The sequence below is a fragment of the Nymphalis io genome, chromosome 25, assembly GCF_905147045.1.
Source record: "Nymphalis io chromosome 25, ilAglIoxx1.1, whole genome shotgun sequence".
Classification (NCBI taxonomy): Eukaryota; Metazoa; Arthropoda; class Insecta; order Lepidoptera; family Nymphalidae; genus Nymphalis; species Nymphalis io.
Genome location: NC_065912.1, coordinates 3,077,017 through 3,100,218, shown reverse-complemented (window position 1 = coordinate 3,100,218; position 23,202 = coordinate 3,077,017). Strand labels below are relative to the sequence as shown.

The window sequence follows — 23,202 nt, the reverse complement described above, 5'->3', positions numbered from 1 at the left end:
GAAAATCGACGCCACACATTCGCTGCAGTTATAACTGTATATAAATTATATAATCTAATGTGAGTCATAAATAATTAATATTTTTGATAGAAAAAGGTGTTAGATGACTTATGAAAGATTATATGTAGCATGTCATTGATGTAAAATGTCAATTTAAATATTTGATTGGGGAATGAATATATCATTCAAGAGAAGGTGTGCCATCACCTTTATATGTTGTTCAAATTACAAGTTTATATTAGTAGCTGGCAACTGGATTGAGGATTCCTAGGCCCAATCAGTCAGAATTCATTTCTCAAATGCAGTTTTGATATATCACAGATTTCACAGAATACACAAATATCATAATAAATATATATTTATAGAAGAGAGCGGTATTGAGTTATTCATATTTTAATGTTGGATGTATAATTTGTTAAGTTTTCAAATCTCTAACTGAAAACATCATTTCCGCAACATCACCGGTCAGGTATGTTTCTAAAAACAATTATTAACTGAAATTATTTTAACTTGATCATGATCTCCCGGTCAAAAGTCTTTTATTAAAATGAAAAGTCATAAATTAACTCGTCTATCTATTTTACTGTAGGTTGACGAGTAATATACACTTTACATATTCTATAGTACCATGGAAATTTCATTACGATATTATTTCAAAATACACAAGAATTAGAAGAATATGCACAAGAAGGATTTTGGATCCGGGTCCTTAAGATTTTAGATTACATATTTTTATATGGAAGTCTGGATTATATTTATTATAAAACAATTGTTCTATAATTTTCTTTTATTAATTAAATACTTTTAACAAACAATCACACAACTTATTATTTTAAAAGTAAATAACTTACTTAATACATATTAAATTATAAAAAATTAAATAGGTGAAATGTGATACAAATTAATGTATTTTAAAAGAAACAATTTTAATTATGTTTATCTATGTAATAATTCAGTACATTTTTAAATATTTAATAATTTAATATTATATACTATATAGGGTATTAAATTTATTTCTTAATTTTCATAGAAATGGCTCCGGTATATAGTAAAAATGCTATACTTGAAGGATGTGTTTCTTCTGATTTCTTTTGTTTGGTCTGTGAGATATATTTTACAAGCGCAGTCAATTGCGATAAACATATATCTGGAGCAAATCATAAAGAAAAGATGAATTCTATCAAATATGTTGAAAAATTTGAAGAGGATGGCATAAAAAAGGTTTGATTAATTATGATGTTAATTTTTTTTTGTTCTACCTTTTTTTGTTTTCTCACAATAGTTTCTTCAGTTTTAGAACTTAGTTCTCAAGGTCTTTGCCACTTCAAATATTAGTATCACTATTTATCAATGATTTTGTTTTTCTTTTAAATTTATTGTTTAGTACAACCCATTGACACATTATAACCACACTGACTGGTACTGTAAGATATATTAACCATCTTCTACATAGTCAATCAACCTTGGGAACTAAGATGTTTTGTCCATTGTGCCTGTAGTTCAATGGGTCGCTTACACTTCAGACTGAAACGGATTTTTGCCTAGGTCTAAAAGGGGCCAAAAATATTTTACATTATCTCTTTATAATAGGGGGCCTCAAATGTCAAAGTGTCCCCCTGTCAATACAATACTTATATTCCTGTTTAAAAATTGTGGAATATGAGTGGGTAGTACCTATCACTGCAGAGGTATTACATTATGGCCAATGTAAACATTTTTTCATGGCTTGCTGTAAATTAGGAAATAAAATGTAATTATGTATTGTAGTATGATGGATTTTTAAAGAGTACATACATATATGTAATATAAATTAAAACAGTTGATAGTTGTTGTGATGAGTTTTAAATTAAAAAACTTAAATTACAACTTATATTAGTACACTAAAATGAGATTATTAATTTTAAATTTGCTTATTAATTTCAAGGGAAATCTTAAAACGATTTATTTTTTGTTTCTAATTACAGATAAGGAATAAGTATTTCTGTGAATTGTGTAACCAATTAATTTCTGTATTTGCAAGAGTTAAGATGCACGTAAATGAACCATCTCATATTAAGAAAAAGCATATTGGGTGGCTTAAAAGAATTGATAATGTTGTTGTTGCATTTGACAGTATAATGATAGATGATACATCATGGCAAGGGCTCTGCGACAATTCATGCACTATATGCAATATGGAATATGATGATGAGGTTACACATAAAAATTCACCTACCCACATGCTTAATTTAATTCAATCAAAAGTAGAATTTGATAAAAATAAAAACCTTTATAGAAAGGTAACTAATTTTATAGTATGTTTTTTATGTATAAGAGTGTATATTTCACCCAAATTTAAAACTAGATGAGACAAAATGGTTAACCATAGGTTGAAGACAAGCACCGCTGAATAAACCTATGATTAATTATATGTAGTTTATTAGTGTTTATAGTTTTATCTCATGTTGAGGTAAATAATAAAATCAATAAATATTATAATTTAAATTCATCGAGCCGCTTGGCGTGGTTGGTAGATACTTGTCTTTCATGCCAAGGGTTGTGGGTTCGATTCCCACCCAGGAGAGACATTTGTGTGCATGAACATGTTTGTTTGTCCTGAGTCTAGGTGTAATTATATATATATAATTACATATACTTATATATATATATATAAGTATATATTTACAAAAGAAAAGTATTGTATATAGTATATCAGTTGTCTGGTTTCCATAGTACAAGCTCTGCTTAATTTGGGATCAGATGGCCGTGTGTGAATAATGTCCAAGGAAAAAAAAATCTATAGAAAAGTGATATTCTTGCTAATGTTGTGATGTATTGATTGTATATATTGACTATAAAATAATTTTAGGTTGATGAGAGTTCCGTCCAATGTTTGACCTGTAACCTGGTTCAAGCTTTAGATACTAATCACTTTGATTCACCTCAACACACACAAATGATCCAAGCCGCTTGTGATGGCTACAAAGCAATGACACAGCAAAAAAATTTAAATGTAAATGTTAATGAAAATTCAAAAAAATATACATCTACATATGTTTATGATGATAAATCTGAAGAAAAGGTTTGCAAAGTTTTTGGTGCAGAGAATTATATAAGTTATGATCAAAATAATATGACATGGTGTATTCTTTGTGATTGGATATTGGATGTTTCTGTGGTTACAAAACACATTAATGGAGAACATCATCAAACTATTCTAGACTTGCATAAAAAACGTTTGACGGCACTTCAAATGAAAAATTCAAATTACAGTTATTACGATAATGAACAACAGAAAATTATCGCGCTGGATTATGTTAATAAATTTCAAGGTAATGATATTAATATAAACTTTGAATCACAAACAGTGGTTTGTAAAAAGTGTTTACATAATCTTAAACTTGATCATGATGCCATAGAGAAACACATTCTCAGCCACAACAAACAATTGATGAGAGAAAATAAATCTGTTCACGTAGAATTTCCATTTAAAGTTCCAGAAAAAAAAGGGACCTTAGTTGCTAGACCAGTGTTTTTAAAACCTGGAGGTGTGGAACAACCCTTACAAGGAAATAGTCCTAAATCAAGTAAGGTACCTAAAGATTGCAAGGATACGGCATCCAGTGGAACTTTTCTAGATGTTGAAACTCATTCAAGTCCAAAAATAAAGAAAACAAAAGATCCTATGTCAGAAAGGATGCCACTCAAAGATTTCGTTGAAACCATAGCTGGTGTGAAAAATGTTATATTTAAGGATATTGTTATTAATAACAAGTTTTGTATCAATACCTTAAGTTTTGGCTTCATAGCATTCGTTTCAGAAAAGGTAAGAATGAAGTGTTATGTATGTGATGAAAACATTTTGTACACAGCATTTGAATCACATAGTGACAGCCCAAAACACGAGAGAGCTATGAAGGATTCACTCATTCTTACACAACATGATACGGAATTTATTCGAGAGGTAATATCAAATATTTTTAGCTTTATTCTAAAGATTTAATGTAGTATTTGCCAAGAACAGATAATAACAGCTTTATGTTTGTAATAAGATAGTGTTGTTCCAAAAAATAGCAAATCCAATATTTTGTTTTTTTTTTAGATGCAATCTGGAAGCTTCCACTGTGGTTACTGCAATATATTCGAAAAGTCTTGGAATGAAATTGAAGATCACCTGAAAACGTCATTGCATATTGAATGCAAGAACAACGCATTTTGGCGCCTCCAACAGTACCAACCAGTATTTTTACAGAATATGAGCCAAAAGACAACTGTAGACTCGTTCTGTACTAATATGACCACTGTGAAGTTCCTTTGATTTTATATTTATGTATTTTATGTAATATTTCTGCTTTTTTGGCTCCTAAAATGATAGCGTTTAATAATGACCTATCAAAAGATGACCTTGGATATGCTAAACTGGACACCGATCAATTCATACATATGTATATGTATATCATGTTAAAATAAATGTACATTTGAATTATAGTTAAATGAGAAAAAAGCAAAAAACAATAACAAGTTTTAATGATGAAATTAAGTTGTTATTATAATAAAAATAAATTTATATTTCTTCGAAAAATAAAACTTATTTCTATCCTATGGCTGTGTCTGAACTTATCATTACTGTCTTCAATTGGTTATTGATCTTATAACTTATTTATTATTCTAAATTAAAATAATAAATTATATTTAACCCTTTTGACTTCATATCTGTTGGCGTGCCCCCAGCGCCCGGCACAGTGAACCGAAACACAATACAATTTTCTAAAAATAATGTTAGTAATTCTTCTAACTTTGGACATTATTTTTAAGACTTTCTAATTAAGAGGCTAAAGTGTATTAAACTGTAAACGATTACTTAGTTAACTATTTACCTAATGTAAACATATTTTTGATAGAATGCAGCGTAATTAAATAAAAAAGCTGATAAAACGATCAGTGTTATTTTGGTCGTAAATATACGACAGGCGAAATGGGCCCGAAAATATTTGTCGGATTAATTCGACCTAGGCGGTTAAAGGGTTAAACAGTACTGTAGCTATTAAATATACATAAGAAAAATTAATGTCATCTAAAGAATTCTAATCAATATTTTTAAAAAAATTATTTATTAATTATATAAATAAAGTATTTAATCTTTTTGTCAAATTAAAATATATCTATTGACTAGATCGGTACAGATATTCGAAAAACAAACTTGTATACAAACAAATGTATCGATCGTGAAATATCTGAAAATCATATGCGAAATAAATTGCTAATTGTAATATTTATAAGTTACAAGAAAATACGTACACAATCAAACTTATTTTCTATGACACGAATCCAGATGCCGTAAAATATTTGACGATTATTTATATTTGGGAGTCCTATGACGCGATGTAACGGTCGCCCGATGCCATTGCACTCGGAACCGTGCCACACCAGCCAGGAGGGTTGACAAAATTACTTACTACAATAAAAAGTAGTGAAGACAAAAGTCTGTTTTAATATATAATTTGTAATGCTGGACACAATGTATTAATATTTAATTTTCGTGTAACATCGTGAATTTTAAACGTACAGTCTGGTTAAGCAACGTTTTTAAAATTTGTGTCATAGAATATCAATGTTGATTGAATATTTATTAATTATTAGTAAATGTTGTGTGAAAAGTGTATAAGACAGATTAAAAACTATCACTGGTGGTAGGGCTTTTTGCAAGCTCGTCTGGGTAGGTACCACCCACTCATCAGATATTCTACCGCAAAACAGCAATACTTGATATTGTTGTGTTCCGGTTTGAAGGGTGAGTGAGCCAGTGTAATTACAGGTACAAGGGACATAAAATCTTAGTTCCCAAGGTTGGTGGCGCATTGGATATGTAAGCGATGGTTGACATTTCTTACAATGCCAATGTCTAAGAGCGTTGGTGACCACTTACCATCAGGTGGCCCATATGCTCGTCCGCCTTCCTATTCTATATAAAAAAATTTGATATCCTTACGTAATGTCCCAACTACAACAACAGCTTATTATAAGTTCAATAGATTTGAAAGTTTACTAACTGTTTTTAAATTTGACATAGATTTGGTCTTATTCTTTTATATATAACAACATCGTTTTTTTTTCCAAAAATTTAAGTGGAGAAAGGTCTTGTACGGAACTTCACTCATCCGCCTTCTATTGATGGGGTCTGGTGATGGCAGTTCCAAGGGCTGTGCCCTTATGACTGCGGTATCTTGTTTCGCCGTCCGTTGCGACGGACGGGTCGTTGGGGTGGGAAGATCCCTGGGTGTGTGTAACAGATGTCTCTAATGCTTCTCCGTTCATTCGCTGGGCGATCAAGCGCATCGGATGAGACCCTATTCGGGGAGGTCCAGCGAATGACCTGCTCTGCGAATGTCTGTATCCGACGGATGTCTGGGTACAGAAGGAGTAGCTTCGGGGCATCTGTTGCTGCTGTTTCATTGTAGGCGCGCGTTGCTGTTGAGTCCGATGGCAGCGACAAGGCGGCGAGAATGAGAAGAAGAAGTTGATGATGATGATAATATGGTGTCCGAGGGATGTTTGGCGTTGATTGTGTGTTTGATGGTGAAGGCGAAGTTCGGCGTTCCAGTCTGTGACTGCGAGCATTCCCACGATCCGATCGAGCGCACCATATGAGACCCCGTTCGGGGAGGTCCAGCGAGCGACCTGCGGGCGTGGGTGGTGGACACAGTCTAAGAGCCTTGCGCGTGGTCGGGTCCGTCGAGAGGTGGCCCGTGAGGGATCTCCTTTCGGTCGGCCGCGGTAAGACACTGTTTGACAGACTGGTTTGACGGGTGCGACTCTTTTGGGGGAGCCGGGAGTTCTATGTGGGTCTTGTACTAACTACCCTTGCAAATAAACAATGTGATCCAAAATGGCGTCGCTTTTGATCGCACACTCACTCCTCGAAGATTTTATAGAAAGCGATAGTGTGCGAGCGAGAGGTGAATAGAAAGTCGAAGATTTTCAATCCCATTCTTTTTTCCACGGGTAGTTTGTGTTATGTTTAACGTAAAATTGTTGTGTGATTCGTTTACTTCGATAAATTTATATTATTATATAGTTGCTTAGCGAATTTTTTCTTATAGTGATTATTTTCTTGCATCCTTTGATAGAGATGTGAACAGCTATTGGGGTTGTAAACAAAAAAAAGCAAATTAGTTGTTGGAAATTACATAGGGATCATAACTTTATCAATTCAATGGATGTTTAATCGAATATATGCACACACTTTTCGAATTAAACTGCTATTCTGTAAAAACAAACCCGAAATTCACCGCAGAAAACGATCTTAAAATATCAAAAAGTGGTGTTACAGTTACCATAACAATCATAAAATTTTATAAAACAAAATTCTCTTCATATTATATATTATTATTGAAACATTTCCAAAAGTTCTTACAAATAAAACAAAAGCACTATGCTATATCCGCGCGCAAACCAGACTATTTAAACTGTACCTGCCTAGATCTGATCTTATCGTTAGAATTATTAAATGTTTTTTGTCATTATTACTACATAAAATTAACTACAAGTAAATACTCTGATCGACGAGTTAGCTTTATCGTTGTCGGAGGTTCACCGTCAAATCTTGCTGGTTGATTTTCATAATATCTCGAATTTAGGTGGCACAATTCGTCAAAATACCCGTTTCTTAAATAAGAACGAAAGAGCAATTACGACGAGACGCAAGTAATAGCGCTGTTAACTTAAAAAAAAACTTTGTGGCTCGCTCATCGATCAGGACGCTACACACATAATAAATAAATGTATGTCGCTTAATTTTTAATTTCCTGCCTTCATATTTGCATTTCCTATACACAATCTATACTAATGTTTAAATGCGAAAGTAACTGTCTGTCTGTTATGCTTTCTCGGCTAAAATGTTGTATGAAGCAAACTTTAACACCTAGTAAAGATTTAGACTACTTTTTAATACCTAACACACGGGCGAAAACTATTTCTATATATTAATGATGTTATTCATGTTGTAAATAAAAAACAAAACGATGCATACTACATTATAAACTATTTAAATATTAATAATATCACAATATTAGTAATGTTCAAGGTATCACTTATTACCAGACTGCTAATACGCTTTTGAGCCTGCATGGTTATTATAATAGAAAAAAAACAGTTTGTATATATTCCTATTTTTTTTTTTATTTGTCACTAAAAAGTTTCATGAATAAAACATAGATGTCACCACATTGGGCATTCACGTCCAGAAATCTATATTACCTTAGAATAGAGGACATCAGAAGTGTTATAGTATGTATTTCAATTATTAGGTATATTAATATTCGTTTGTGTGTGCCGTGTATACATTTAAATAAAACGTTTTTATGAGACCATATAGCAATAATGCTGTAATTATATAATATGTATTTTTATATAAAAAAGTAAAAAATAACTGAAGAAAAACAGGAGCGATATATAAGTATGAAAGACGAATTCGTTGGTAATTCAAAAAAGTTATTAAGACATTACCCATTGAAGCTCGGACCAATAATCTTCCTGATAAGGTCTAACCTTATAATAATAGTGCAAAAAATATACCTACATTACATTTGTATAAAAAATCCCATTCATTCCACAATTCTACGTGGTTATAATTTAGTCAATGGCTATGTCAATTTAGATTTGTATTTTAAGAAATATTTAGATACGTACGTAGTTCTTAAAGTGCATCCATTTCATTTTTATGTTAGTAGATTATACTTCTTGCGTTTTCGAAATCCATTAATGTTGTTACCATTTCCATTAAATTTTGTTCCGAGTTTATCACCGTTCACCGTTCAATAGCCTCTAGATAACGAACGTCACTTTCGCGCCATCGCAGCTACTACTGAAATGTTTACATACATACTCTCATTGTTGTGTTTTTATTCGACGCGGTCGCACGCTGCTCGGTTGATTGAATATTGCGCTTCCAACTAGGGAGTGGATTATAAACAGTGTTTTATTTCATAAAGTTTTGTGTGGTTTGTTTGAATGGACTTTTAGTTGCATGTAATAATATTGATGCTATTGGATTCTTATAGGTAAGTATTTTTAACGTTTACTACAGTTTAAAAAAAATATTAAATAAATACTCTTGTTATAGAAATTATCAGAGTACATAAGTAGTTAAATATATGATATATTGCCATGAAATAAATGTGAAATTAAATAATTAAGTAGTCGTTTTTATATTTTTAAAAGTTAATTTAGGTAGAGGCAGTCAAAATATTAATGTAAAGTTTTTAAATAATATTCATTCGAGGGCATAGTTATGAGCACTCTAGCGTGTTTAATAAAGAAAATTACAATAAACGCATTGCCTAACATAAATTTAAGCATGTATATATAAATTTAATTTATTCAAGTTGGCATTTGGTTTCTTTCACATTTTAGATAAACTTGATTTTATCACCGTTTCGGAATGTGACTTTTACAAATTAAAATACACAATATGATAAAATTCAATTGTTTATTTGGTAACGAGGTGTATTGATTTAGTAAGAAGTGTCGGGTCAGGCCCATGAGATCCACGAGTGACAAATATGTACGTTATTGAGGCCGTTGACTTATACATTTACTTTTTCGGCCATTTTAAGAAATTTCGTGTATCTTTAATTTTAATTAACTACGTGTGTTGTAGCAACGCATTTTGAGAAACATACAGATTTATAAAATGTTAGAATATCCTGCTATCAACAGGTGCGACGTGAAATTCGAAAGCTGTTTTGCTTTTGTTTTGTTAACAATTCGTATTTTTAACATTACAGGTAGGTATTTAAATTTTTTTACATAATAATTTTAACCGTTCCGATTTTCGGAATTTTTATTTTGCCAACATTTTGAAATCACAATAGTTTTTTTTTTAATTCGATAACAATTTCTCCAAAGACATGCTTTCGTGTCTTGGTTTGTATTTAAGTCCTTTCCGGCCACTGCTGGACTAAGGTCTCCTTCCCTTGTGGTTAAGGTTTTTTAGAGCTTATACCAATACGGGTAGGATTTTAGTGAAATGGTGCTTGCCTGAGTTTGAACCCGCAATCGTCGCTTAATATTCAAGTGTTTATGCCACTAGCCCGCTTCGTCTATTTAGTATATATTTCAAGCTAATTAAGTCCCTTACGTAAGTGCATAATAAACAACCAATTGTAATTAGCTCTGGTGAAAGAACGATCACTAGTATATGTTATTATTATTGCAAATATTCTGTAGTTGAATGTCTCTATATAATGTGTAATGGTTCTAAGCTAAAAATCTCAAATATAAATTGCTAGTGACAGCCGCACTGAGTCACACCCATATTTCTTCGACATATATTTATTGAAAAATTGAAAACATTAGACTTATATATTTCATCCGATTTAACTTTGTTATGTATAAACAAACAGTTCCTGATTAATATATTTTTATTTATTATAACAACACTATTCCATTTAACTACCTATATCCATTTTAATTTTACTTCCAAAGTTCCGTTAACAAATCCGTTGACATTCGAAATATAGTTTTTTTTCACAAATCCATAATGAATACCATAGATTATATAAGTTTACTAATGATATGTCAATTCACTGTCAAAGTTGTTTATTTGTCTTTAGTTCTCTTGTAATTGAAATAGGCTGTATGTAGCTCTGTTGTAGTCATTGCTTTCTAGTAGTTAAGATCATGAAAAAACTGTGGTTAGTCTTTAAATAAATAGATTTTTTTCTAACTCGAGATTTAGGCTCTAGGCGGGGTCGTGACTGCTTAGAACTCCTTCTGAGATCGCTAATATCCACTCTTCATGGATTGTCATTGTAAGATATAACTACTTAATTATATTCGTTGTTTTTCACACAGTAACAATACACATAGTATTATTTAATTTGATTCAACATTGTCTGTTTAGAAGTAATCAGTTTCAAAGAGCGTTTTTTTAAACAATTTTTATTAATCTAAAGACTTGCGTCAGTGCGTTTTTGGGTTAACTTTTTTTTATTTGTTTGGCTTTCAAGGCTCCGTTACATTTGTATTCTAAATAAGTTTGTACATAAAGTTGATAACAGTTTATTAATGTTTTATTAATTTTATTAATTGGTATAATTCTTTTCCGTTATTGTTCCATGGATTATGTGCCATGTGTTGTTTGATGCACGTTGGATTGTATATTTATAATAATTATTTTCGCCCGCGTGTTAGGGCGGAGGGGGAAATGTTAGGTATAAAAAAGCTTATGTCCGTTCTTGGGCTTCGAGCTTGTTTCATATAAAATTTTATCAAAATCAGTGCAGTGGTTTAACGGTTAACGTGAACAGACAGACAAAATTATTTTCGCATTTGTAATATGAGTATAGAATATCTATATCTAGTACCTATAACCTAAGATTATTAGCCCCTATCGTCTTTTTACGATAGATTGCACACAGTTGTGTTGTTATAATAACTTGATGTATTATATACTTTTTCTAGGCTAACAAAAGATCAATATACTTATATGTATATATACACTAGCTTAAGCCCGTCTGTGTCCCCTATGTGTTTTTCTGCACTCCTGAAAACGTGTCTCCAAAATTTCAATGATCGGTTGAGTACTTAAGTAGTGAAAGCGTAACATAAAAACAAACAAATGAACTCACTTTCACATTTGTAATATCGTAAAGGTTATGAACAAAGATGTCCTTAAGAGACGTCATATTTATATTTAATTATGTTTAAATTTTAATTATATTGAGACGTGGCTACCTTGGACTTACACTGTACCCATAGCTTATATCGTTGTTCATCGCACCCTAAGGTCAGATGAAAGAAATCCTTATTGTAAAAAGATTAGGGTAGAGTGAATAGGTTACTTTTGGATGGGCGTGTGCCACCTTCGTCTTCATCTACACTTTCCATCAGGTGAGATGGAAGACAAAGGCTTATTCCATTAAAACTAAAAAAAATAAAATAAAAATGTTCTGTATATATATATATATAAAAGTCTGTTTCTTTCACATTAATTTTTATTCAATCAACTTTATTGTTCCCAAGTTATACAAAAAGTGGACTGAACGGAATCAAGGTATTCTCTGCTTGTCAACCAAGTCCAGGCCAGCCATAACCATGCCATAACCATGACTGGCGTATTTAATCTGTCTATTTACCTAAGTCTTTTTCTCATCGTATATAAAACATCTACGATCAAGATTAAGGATCTATTAAAAAAGTCACTTCTCCCTTTTTAAAAGTCTTTAGAATACATCAACGTATACAACATTAAATAACCGAAGTCTCCGGATAAATGTCGCACACCTGGTTACACTCATACGTATATAACACAATTCATATGTTATATACGAATGGCCTCGTACCATGAACCTTGAGCAATACAACAGGTAATAATTGCATGACAAAATTGATTTATACAATACACAATACGTAATATCATTTGTAATCTATATAAATAAATAGAGGTCAAAGTCCGAATTTTAGGATGTTTATGTGTAACAGATATTCTTTACGATCTTGTTTATCTTATTATCTGATCTATATATTTATGTATAACAAATATGACGAACTAGTTTTTTCTAGCAGGTACAGCACCACTGTATTTTGATGTGTAAATTTGTGTCAGCCTGTGAAGCCTCATGAGGCTTGTGTCGAAAATCTGCCACCAACGTGCCTTTTTTTTTTATGGAATAGGAAGGTGGACGAGTATATGGGCCACCTGATGGTAAGTGGTCACCAAACGCCCTTAGACATTGGCATTGTAAGAAATGTCAACCATCGCTTATAGCCAATGCGCCACCAACCTTGGGAACTAAGATTTTATGTCCCTTGTGTATGTAATTACACTGGCTCACTCACCCTTCAAACCAGAACACAACAATATCAAGTATTGCTGTTTTGCGGTAGAATATCTGATTAGTGGGTGGTACCTACCCAGACGAGCTTGCACAAAGCCCTACCACCAGTGAAGCCCTACCACCAGTAGCCCTAGAGCAGCGTGGTTACATAACCTCTAAACATTTTTCTCAAATGGAGAGGAGACAGCTGTGGGACATTTACTTGCTGTTACTCTAAATAACCTAAGTGGCTCTGCGAATCATTGTAAAAATCACGTCAATTTAATGCAATGTCTCTGTCTAAAAGGAGGACGGAGCAAGAAACCAGAAACAATAAAACTTTCGAATTTATAATTTTATTTGGGAACTTCAGGTAGTAACTGTTTGGGGTTACAAAGTATTTAAAACGCCTTAAGCTATGCTATATGCTTAAAGGCGCCTATAATATGTATCGTGATGGTTACATATATGAATGTCTATCATGTGTGATGATAGTGATTTCATTATTAAGATTATCTAATGGCTAGCTTGTTTGACTGGCAGCAGATTCCGAGATCCTAGTGGAAAAATCCAAGAGGGTTCATTAAAAATTTGTTGGGTTTTTTGTATTAGTGTTTGAAAGTTACCGAGCCCAAAAAATCACATACAATATTATAAGCAGAAGTCACCCCGCCTGTCTGTCTGGCTGAACGCGATGATCTGATAAATCCGTTAATTTTAATGAAGTTTTGTGTAAATTAGCTGAAATATAAAGACGATTTTTGAAGAGGTCGGAAAAATCTTGCCCACTGGGAGTTTTACTGACATGCGCCGCGTAAACCAATTGAGCTAGATATTAAGATATCGTTTTATATACCCTTATTTTTCCCCTTGCGAAGACTGGTAGCTAGTATTATTATAATAAAGAGAGTAAACTGTAATAATAAAAAAACACATAATTCTGCGTTCTTATATCGTCTGCACAGTTGGATAGTCCCCGCCTAAAATCGTTTTTATAGTATACGTAGCATATGGGACATCTGATGGTAAGTGGTCACCAACGCCCATAGATATTGGCATTGTTAGAAATTTTAACCAATGCTTACATCGCCAATGCGCCACCAACCTAGGGAACTAAGATGTTATGTCCATTGTGCCTGTAATTACACTGGCTCAATCATCCTTCAAACTGACAACACACAACAATAACAAGTACTGCTGTTTTGCGGTAGAATATCAGATGAATGGGTGGTACCTACCCAGACGGGCTTGCACAAAGCCCTACCACCAGTAGAACACGAACATCACTGTGAACACGACAATATCAATTGCTAAAAATTTAAAATAACAATTAGTCTCCTAAGGAGTAAGCGCCCTTTTATTTACCTTATAGTGTGGTCATCATTGCCAGATTAAACTATCTTACAAGTAAGATTCAGTGCTTATTTCAATATATATTTCGTTTTATTCTGGTGTGAATATGTCTCATATTTTCCGACACAATCGAGTTTCATAATAACTATTGTGGTCTTGTTTATAGCCTTTCCGATAACTAGGTAAATTGGAAAAACGAAACCTTCGCTTACCATCTACAGTATTTGATCTCAGATCTAATCATACATTTCATTGTATTCCGCCCTGCAGGCCAGCTTAGAGGCCAGCCGAGGGGACCCACCCAGCCAATAATAATATTATAACTTTACTCTAACTGCTTCGGAATGGAGGGTGGGGCTCAAGTGTCAAAGTGTCTAGGCACCTTGGATCTCTAAGTCCCCTAAGTCGAAGTAAAATAAACAAATGATAAAGCATATTTAAATAATTAACACAAGCAATTTAAATTACATGCATTTTAAATTTAAAAATAATATATATATATATATATATATATATATATATATATAAAATAATATATATATATATAAAAAATAATATATATATATATATGTATATATATATATAAACTTGCACAAAGTCCTACCACCAGTATATATACTGGTGGTAGGACTTTGTGCAAGCTCGTCTGGGTAGGGACCACCCACTCATCAGATATTCTACCGCAAAACAGCAATACTTGATATTGTTGTGATCCGGTTTGAAGGGTGAGTGAGCCAGTGTAATTACAGGCACAAGGGACATAAAATCTTAGTTCCCAAGGTTGGTGGCGCATTGGCTATAAGCGATGGTTGACATTTCTTACAATGCCAATGTCTAAGGGCGTTTGGTGACCACTTACCATCAGGTGGCCCATATGCTCGTCCACCTTCCTATTCTATAAATAAAAAAATATATAATAGATACGTTCTCAGGTAGCAAGATAAAGCTCTCAGCTAAATGTGGTTAATGGATCACGTGTTTTGTAAGACGTACTCGTATATCCTCTTTTTTCCTTTAGTGTGTTAATTTAACACTGTTGCAATTTCAACATTTTCAAACGAATTTGTAGCACCAATCAGCTTTGTTTTTCTATTAATTATTATGGTTTTTTATTTATTCCAGACGTGTTGTCTTCGGTGTTTTTTTTAATTATTATGATTAAGTTTATTACGTTGGATGTGCTTGCGGGTTTTTTTTATATATGTAAGTAAATAAATAAATCTTCAAATGTAACTTTTCTAACAATATATTTGTATTATTGCGCTCAAATTAATCTTCACAAACATGTTTCGTAATCAATAGAATCAGATCAGCTTGACCTCTATGTGCTTGCGTGTCCATATGAGGCGAAGGTCGTGTTTATTTGGTTAGGTTACTGGTTGAATTCTACTAATTTATAATGGTTACGATACGTTCCCGATTATATTCCGAATCAACTTCTACCGAACCACAACTGGGTCGTTGTTTTCGTAGGATAGGAAACGGTTAAACGGCAACGATTACGTTTCGATACGATTGCGGTAAAGTGACATTTTTTTAGTAGAATTGGACGCTTGATTTTTTTCTTATTAGGTAGAAGGTATCAGTAGTAAAGTCCGTTTAGGTGTCGTATAGTTATATATATTTTATAATAATTGTATATTCTTATTCTATAATGAGAAGTTATCGCTTCTCTTAATTATAGATGTAATTAGTTATGTGTTTTACCTTATTATTATTAATCCGGTTTCACTTGTATTATATATCGCGTTACGGTCATTTAATAAACGCAGTATTTGTCTTATGTTATCGGTTAAGCATATACATATTTGACATTATGCTATGTGACTGATGCATATGCCAAGTATCTAAATAGTCATAGACTAATCAGTTCAATACCTTCTTTTTTTTTGGCAACCGTCAATAAGCTTTTATGTTATCGGTAAAAAAAATGGAGTAAATGTAAAATAGTAAAAAATAAAATCTAAAAAGTATTACATATATTGACATTAGTCTGATAATAGAACAGTCGATGAACACTCGTCATATGGGAAGATCGCTCCATCATCATGTAGCAGATTATTAATAACAGAATTTGTATAATCCTGTAGGATAATTATATTGTCTCGGTTAGACCTATTTTTTCCTGGACTGGAGTTCTTTTGAGAGGTTTGGAAATGCGATTCAAAGGGAAAATGCTGCTAGCATTCTTCTTACCATTCCACGCGGTCACGATTTGTACAGAAGCTATTTTTAATTTTTATTCGTATATATTTAAGGCTTTAATTACTATGTGTATTTAGTTAATGTATTAGTATACTTTTGTATATTGTTATTTAAATTAAAAGTACTATATTTACTTGATGGCAGGGCCTTGTGCAAGGTCTAGTTACCTACCACCCGCTCATATCAAATTATATGGCCAAACAGTAATGTTCCTCGTCAAGTCGTGATGCTCAATAGATACAGTGCTGATGTGATAATTACTTACCATCAGATGTACCATTTGACAGTCTATCATCGTATTTTAAATTTAAAAAAAAAAAACTTTTCCTGAACAGCAAGCAAATTCGCATGTAAATGTTAGTGATACATATATACGATCGTTTAACCGAACAGTACGATTATATTATAAAATGTAGCACTGACAAGATTGCCTTGGAATAAGGTCGCATTGTAAGGACTTGTTCACAACAGCGAAAAAATTTGTATAGAATGCTACTTCAAAACGTAATTCTTATCTGCCATATATGTCACTATTAACGATCCCATGGATAACGTGACGTTGGATTTCCAGAATCATCTCTATTAACGTTAATTACATGACGTTATTAGTACAAACAACGAATTTTATACATAACTAGTTGCTCGTCCCGACTTCGTACGTAAAATTCATACAAAGTTACAAGCCCATTTATTGATTAATAATTTCCAAACATCCTTTCCTAGCGGATTCTTATTTGTTATAAAATGACATTCCAAATTTCAGCTTTTTACACTTAATAGATTTGACTTTGCATTGACAGTCAGTGAGGATAAACGATTTTATATAATAAATAATGTCCTCCAGACTGATGTCGGTGGTCACAGCGGCAAATCTCAAGTGAGATTAGCCGCTGTGACCACTGTGACAACTGCGCGGGAGATATTATAGTGCACAAACACAGGTGCACTCTCTATTCCTAGCTCTCATAATCCGATGGGATGGCAATCTGACGCGACCGCAAAGAGTTCAGGCGCAGGACCAACGGCTTTACGTGCTTTAGGTACGGAAGTGTACAGACTTCCAACTTCCAACTCCGGGCTGCTACTGAAATTTTTCTGACAGAAAAACCCAATAACTTTTTATTGGCCCGACCTGGGAATTGAACCCAGGACCTCCGGGTCTGCAGTCTTGCATTTAGCCACTAGACCAAGGAGGCAGTCGATTTCATATGATCGATATACAAACAAGAGACGAAGCTTACTAATAATAATAGTTATCTACCAGTTAAAAATGTTTTATGATTCATACATATTCATCGGAACAAGGTCAGATAACAATCATCATGTACTCATGTAGGAAGGTTCATATTAAACAGTTATCTTAGGGCTATTCTCGAAGAACAAATTGGAAACTCAACGAAAAACACCATTGTGAAATATTATAAAGTTATATGCGATATTGACCATAATAATTATGGCATTTAATAGATAAATCCATCAAAATAGCGTAACACTGTAAGTCGTTTTTGAACATTTCACGAGTGAGATACGATGAGAGTTCTTTCGGAATATCACTATGAACTCTTTTGTGCTTTGTAGTTATATAATAGGCCATATTTTTGCACCAATTTTGCTAATATCTTGCTTGCTAACGAGTCACGAGTCAAAATAATCAAATATCGAATATGAACTGTCAAACTGACCTCACTTGATATTTGTTGGCGTCGCTTAGCATCAATTAATCATTCAACTAAGCAAACTATTGATTAGAATTAGAACTAAAAAAACAACTTTGTGGCAATAAATATTACGTTTAATATTGTCAAATTCGAATGACGACTGATATTTCAGTTTAATGTTGGTGATCCTCATTCGTTCAAACATTTCTATTCTAAAGAGATATAGATAGATTTTTGCTATCAAAAGCAGTAGAGCTATTCTGTAAAAACAAGCTCGAAACTCACTGCAGAAAACGTTTGTTAATTGTCAGAAAATAATATACGACATTGACCATAATAATTATTACATTTCTAGATAGCACGCATCAAAATAGTCACCATAAGTCGGTTGTCAAGATTTCACGGGTGAGTAATGAAGTGAGTATGGAATAGCGCTGCAGCTTACACTAAACTCATTGCAAATTTCATTGTTAATATTAAACTACTTTTATTATTAGTGCAATAAATCTCTGCTATTATATTTAAATAGCCCGCTGGCAATGTCTACAAAGTTAATCACTTATGACACGTAATTAAATGGAATGCTTATTAAGGATTGTTTCTGGACAGAGATTATTAACAGTGTATTTGTATTTAATTGTCATACTCATAAGACTTTGGCTGGTAAAAATGAGTAATTACAGAGTTTAGTTGGGTAGTTATTGAAAAACATAGATTTTTAAAATTAAATATTAGTGGCACTCCAATTTAAACGATTCAAAATTTGAAAACGAATAATCTCATTATCATATGTGTCATCTATTTTATAAGTGACATTGGCAGAATATTTTGCGCTCATATAGCGTTGATACACGCCAGAGAAGGAGAAAAAAAAAACACTCCAATGACAATGACAGAAAGAAAAGACAAATAAACAACATTGATCTTGAATTCACTTGACATTGGTTGTGTCTAAAATAAAGTATGGTATTCATTGCGGATTTGTATAAATAGGCGTTTACTTCCGAACTTCTAAGTTTATATGAGTATTTGAGTCGAGTATAAATAATGTTGTATTATAAGTAAATATCATATGTGTATTACCTAAATAATTATTTAGCTATCAGAAAATCACTGAGTAACCCTGGATTACATGGCATATGTAACTCTAAGGTTTGTTGAGCATTACTCCTTCTGACTAATAATTAAAAACAGAAAAACAATCAATTATACAATATGTTAAGAGCTATTATATTCAACTGTATAGAACACGAAAGTATTAAATGGAGGTTTACGGATGTAACAGCCATTGCAGACAGGAAACTTCTAGGACTGTCTGGATCCGCCCTAGGAACTCCGGGCGGAGGTGCTCGCACGACTTTACGGTTTCTAGGCAAGCATGCGCAGTAAAATAAAGAAAAATATCATTCTAAATATTTAACTGCGAGTATTTAAATAATAATTGCTTAACAAGTAACTTTCCACTGTATCAGACGGATCTCCATTGAGTGATTTATTGACTTGACCAACTTGCTTCGTATATGGAATGATATTAAGTAACTTTTTTATATCGAATATGTCGTTGCTATGAAAACTAATATTATAATTTTGGCACCCCGGTCACAAAAAAAAATCTTTTTTAAGTTTAAGGAAAAAGACACATTATATGATTAATTTATTATTTATTGATAATTAAGAGTAGGTAGAAAACGAATAATGTGTTTTAGAGCAGTTTTAGATGTGACGTTGATTAGCTAGGTTCTTCGACAACCTTTAGAAAAGTCAAATAAAATAGAAACAAAAATGTATACGTAACGATTATGAAATACGCCTTCCCTGCCGTTCCTACAAGACCCCAAACACGCGCATCCTCGGTAATAGGGTAAAAACGCCGCTAGCTATACAGCTCGGTAATACGTTGGATGTGTTTTGAGATGTAACTTAATAATGCCGATGAAAGTTCGGTCGCAACAACTTCTCCCTGATTATGCAAATGCTTACTATAATAGTATATTTGAGGAGTGTAGTGAGGTGGTGGATTATTTCACTCTACGTTAGCTACATTTTGTTCTTATGATTTTTGACATAACAATGAGACGCTTAACCGAATAATTATGGTAAATGAAATATTTTCAATGAGCGCTCACATGTGTGAGTGACCGGTTCGCCCTGAATGTTCTACAAAGGTTAGATGGCATGAGAAACCGTTCATTGTAAAAAGATAGAATTTTAAAATCTAGGTTAATTTAATGTGCATTATGATCCTAGGTAAATATAAGATATAAAAACATTAAAGACATTAAAAGAAGCTTTCAAAAATAGGGAAGTAATTAAAAATATGTGTATATATGTATTTTCCCGTTCCATTTTCACCATGTGTTAAAAACGTTTGTTATTTTTTTTTTAATTTAGACACATAGCTAATGAATCTAAATATATTAATTTAAGTTTAAATAAAAAAGTAAACTAAAAAAAAAGAAATTTCAATCAAGTAGTTAAGAACTTAAGATTTAAAAAAATGCGTGCTAATTAACACTTGATAGAAGTAAAAGCCTTTTTCGTCCGAAATGTTTTACTTAATGGCTACATTTAGAAAACTTGTATTAAAATTCGACCATTATAGAAAGTTGACTCATATCGCGCACAAAACTACGAGTGCACATAAAACCTCTAAATATCTTAAACATGGTTCTGCTGTAAATTGGCGAGGTGGTGTGTTCTGCTGACTTCAGATGATACTTCAGCATCGTTATAATTTCATTGAAGTCACAGGATATAGTAGAAGACCAGTACAAGTTGCTTACACCTTTAATCATAGCTAAGAACACTCTCGATCTAATCACCTTTCAAATAAAATACTAAATGAAGATTCATCTGTTTCGGAGATACGATACCAGAGGCAGACACAAAAACACACGTTAAACTTAAGACCCCAACTCAGTCGTTACTGAGCTAGAGGTCATTCTAATAAACAATTCTCATCATCCTAAAAAACATAGTTATAAGTTATTTTATTTTTACTATAATTAAAAACACAAAAAATAATTCAAAAAAAATATCGCGTATTTCAGTAATTGTTTAGTTATGTTTGCAAGATATCCCTTGAATAACTAAAATTACATGTTTTTGTATTAACCCATACATTAAGAAAAAAAGTGGAGGTGGCAGAGTGAGTAAGAACGCGTGAATCTTAATCGATAATCGTGGGTTCAAACCCGGGCAAGCACCACTGAATTTTTAATGTGCTTAATTTGTGATTGTAATTCACCTCGTGCTAGACGGTGAAGGAAAACATCGTGAGGAAACCAGCATGTGTCTAATTCACTGAAATTCTACCACATGTGTGTTCCACCAACCCGCATTGGAGAAGCGTGGTGGAATAAGCTCCAAAACCTTCTCCTCAAAAAGGGTTAGGAGGCCTTAGCCCAGCAGTGGGACATTCACAGGCTGTAACTATACATTAAGGAAATAATAAATTGGCACTATCTATATCTATTATATAATTATATAAATTATGAAGAGAAGATTTGTTTTTTTATCTAGGTTTTTTTTTTTATATTCGCCGGGAGGGCAAATGACTCTACTCCACCTGATGGTAAGTGGTAGTAGAGTCCAAACGCGACGACGGCCAGTACAGACGGGAAAAACGTTCTGCACTAGCCGCCTTCGCCTTGCCGGCCCGCAAGATGCCTCTTCACGCCTCGTTTGAAGGAACCCGGGTTGTAAGAGGAGGGGAACACGTGAGCTGGTAAGGAATTCCATTTTTTGGAAGTGCGACAAAGAAAGGAGTTGCCAAATTTCTTTGTTCGCGATGGAATTGATGTCACAGTTAGGCGGTGACATCGAGAACCAGCTCGCGTGGACTTAAGAAGGAAGGGGGAAGCAGGAATGTTTCTATGTTTGTTTGTAATGAAAAATATCAAAAACCACTTAACCAATATAAAAAAGCTTTTCATCTACAGAAAGCTACATTACCAGCAAGTAACATAGACTATAGTTTATTTAAAAAAAAAATTGAGACCCCTACAAAAAGTGCAATAATGTTACTCAACGTATAAAAAAAATCCTATTAAATATCTACTAAATAGATAACTGTTCAACCCGAACGAAGTCGAAACGGGTCGCGAGTTGTTAATATTTAGGTCGACTTACTACGCAAAATGTATGAAGTAAATAAATTAACAAGTAAAACTACCAATAGCCAATATCTCTCAAATGAAATATAGAAGCTATCTTCGAACAATGACATATTTATAACAGCGAGTCTTCGAGACATTATGAGAAACGTATACGCTATACAATTTCTTAATAATTTGTCGAGTTACGTATTTATATTTTATAAACCATTTTAAAAGTTTAAAAGGATGGCCCAGTGAATAGAACAAATGGATCTTAACCGCAGATCGCGGGTTCAACTTCGTTTCGGGCAATGACATCGTGAGGCAACCGGCAAATGTTAGTTCTATCAATGTATGTGTCTTGGCAATTTTCATCCGACATACAGGCTATCTCACGATGCTTTTCTTACAGCTGAGCACGGGATGAATTGAAACACAAATTAAGAATATGTACCTCAGTAGTGCTTACACGCAGAACCCGTATTGTTCGTTTAAGATTCCATTGTTCCTGCCATTAATCCATCTCGGCTCATGCTGCTATGTGTCGATCTTTTAAATGATTTTCAGTCAGTTTCATTCAACCGAAGAAACTAAGCTTTGCACACACTTTTGGAATTGGTGACAAAAATATTGGTTACAGTAATCATTTATATGATTTACTGAATTATATACGTTTATTTCACATAGGATTAAATATATAAACACCAATTTTAGTTTTTTAAAAGGTTTTGTAATTATTTCGAAATTTTGTTTTATGAGATAATACGACATACAATGTACTGTCTTTGGTCCTAATATTAAACGAAGCAGATTTAGGTTAAAAAAAATTGTATATTACAATGATAAAAGAAAATACCAACGTCATAAAAAATATTTTTATCAAAGAGTTTCAAGGCTTTATTGATTTTAAGATAAAAGGCTTGTAATTGAAACTGACAGAAAATCGTTATTAGTTTATTATACATGTGTACTAGTATTGTATGTAATGGTAAGAAAACATATTATATAAATGTCATTTTAATTTACGTTAAGCGTAGCGGGCTTCATATTTATTAAAAGTTTAAAATGTACAGCTATGTGACGATGACGTAA

At 32.8% G+C, this 23,202-nt stretch overlaps 2 protein-coding genes across 4 annotated transcripts in view; both read left to right on the top strand.

The window, feature by feature from the left end:
* Nucleotides 1–275: 275 nt before the first annotated feature.
* Nucleotides 276–4,516, top strand: LOC126778132 (uncharacterized). 2 transcript variants are annotated; one of them, XM_050501538.1, is made up of 6 exons: nucleotides 276–469; nucleotides 1,031–1,221; nucleotides 1,965–2,279; nucleotides 2,849–3,311; nucleotides 3,474–3,943; nucleotides 4,082–4,516. In XM_050501538.1, the coding sequence occupies exons 2-6, from the start codon at nucleotides 1,033–1,035 to the stop codon at nucleotides 4,295–4,297; spliced, it is 1,653 nt and encodes a 550-aa protein (XP_050357495.1). In that variant the 5' UTR covers nucleotides 276–469; nucleotides 1,031–1,032; the 3' UTR covers nucleotides 4,298–4,516. The 2 variants fall into 2 exon arrangements, with proteins under 2 accessions (XP_050357495.1, XP_050357494.1); XM_050501537.1 differs by having other exon boundaries at nucleotides 2,849–3,943.
* A 4,374-nt stretch (nucleotides 4,517–8,890) lies between these two features.
* The window catches only part of LOC126778168 (protein phosphatase PP2A 55 kDa regulatory subunit), a 44,522-nt gene continuing 30,210 nt past the window's right edge, over nucleotides 8,891–23,202 (top strand). For both annotated transcript variants that reach the window (XR_007670124.1, XM_050501612.1), the window contains exon 1: nucleotides 8,891–9,038. The gene's annotated coding sequence lies outside the window, so the exon portion shown is untranslated. The remainder of the gene's footprint in view (nucleotides 9,039–23,202) is intronic.

Coding starts and splice junctions, on each gene's coding strand:
- LOC126778132 (XM_050501537.1), top strand. CDS start 1,033: ATGGCTCCGGTATATAGTAAAAATGCTATACTTGAAGGATGTGTTTCT. Junction 1,222..1,964: donor AAGAGGATGGCATAAAAAAG/GTTTGATTAATT, acceptor TTCTAATTACAG/ATAAGGAATAAGTATTTCTG. Junction 3,944..4,081: donor ATACGGAATTTATTCGAGAG/GTAATATCAAAT, acceptor TTTTTTTTTTAG/ATGCAATCTGGAAGCTTCCA.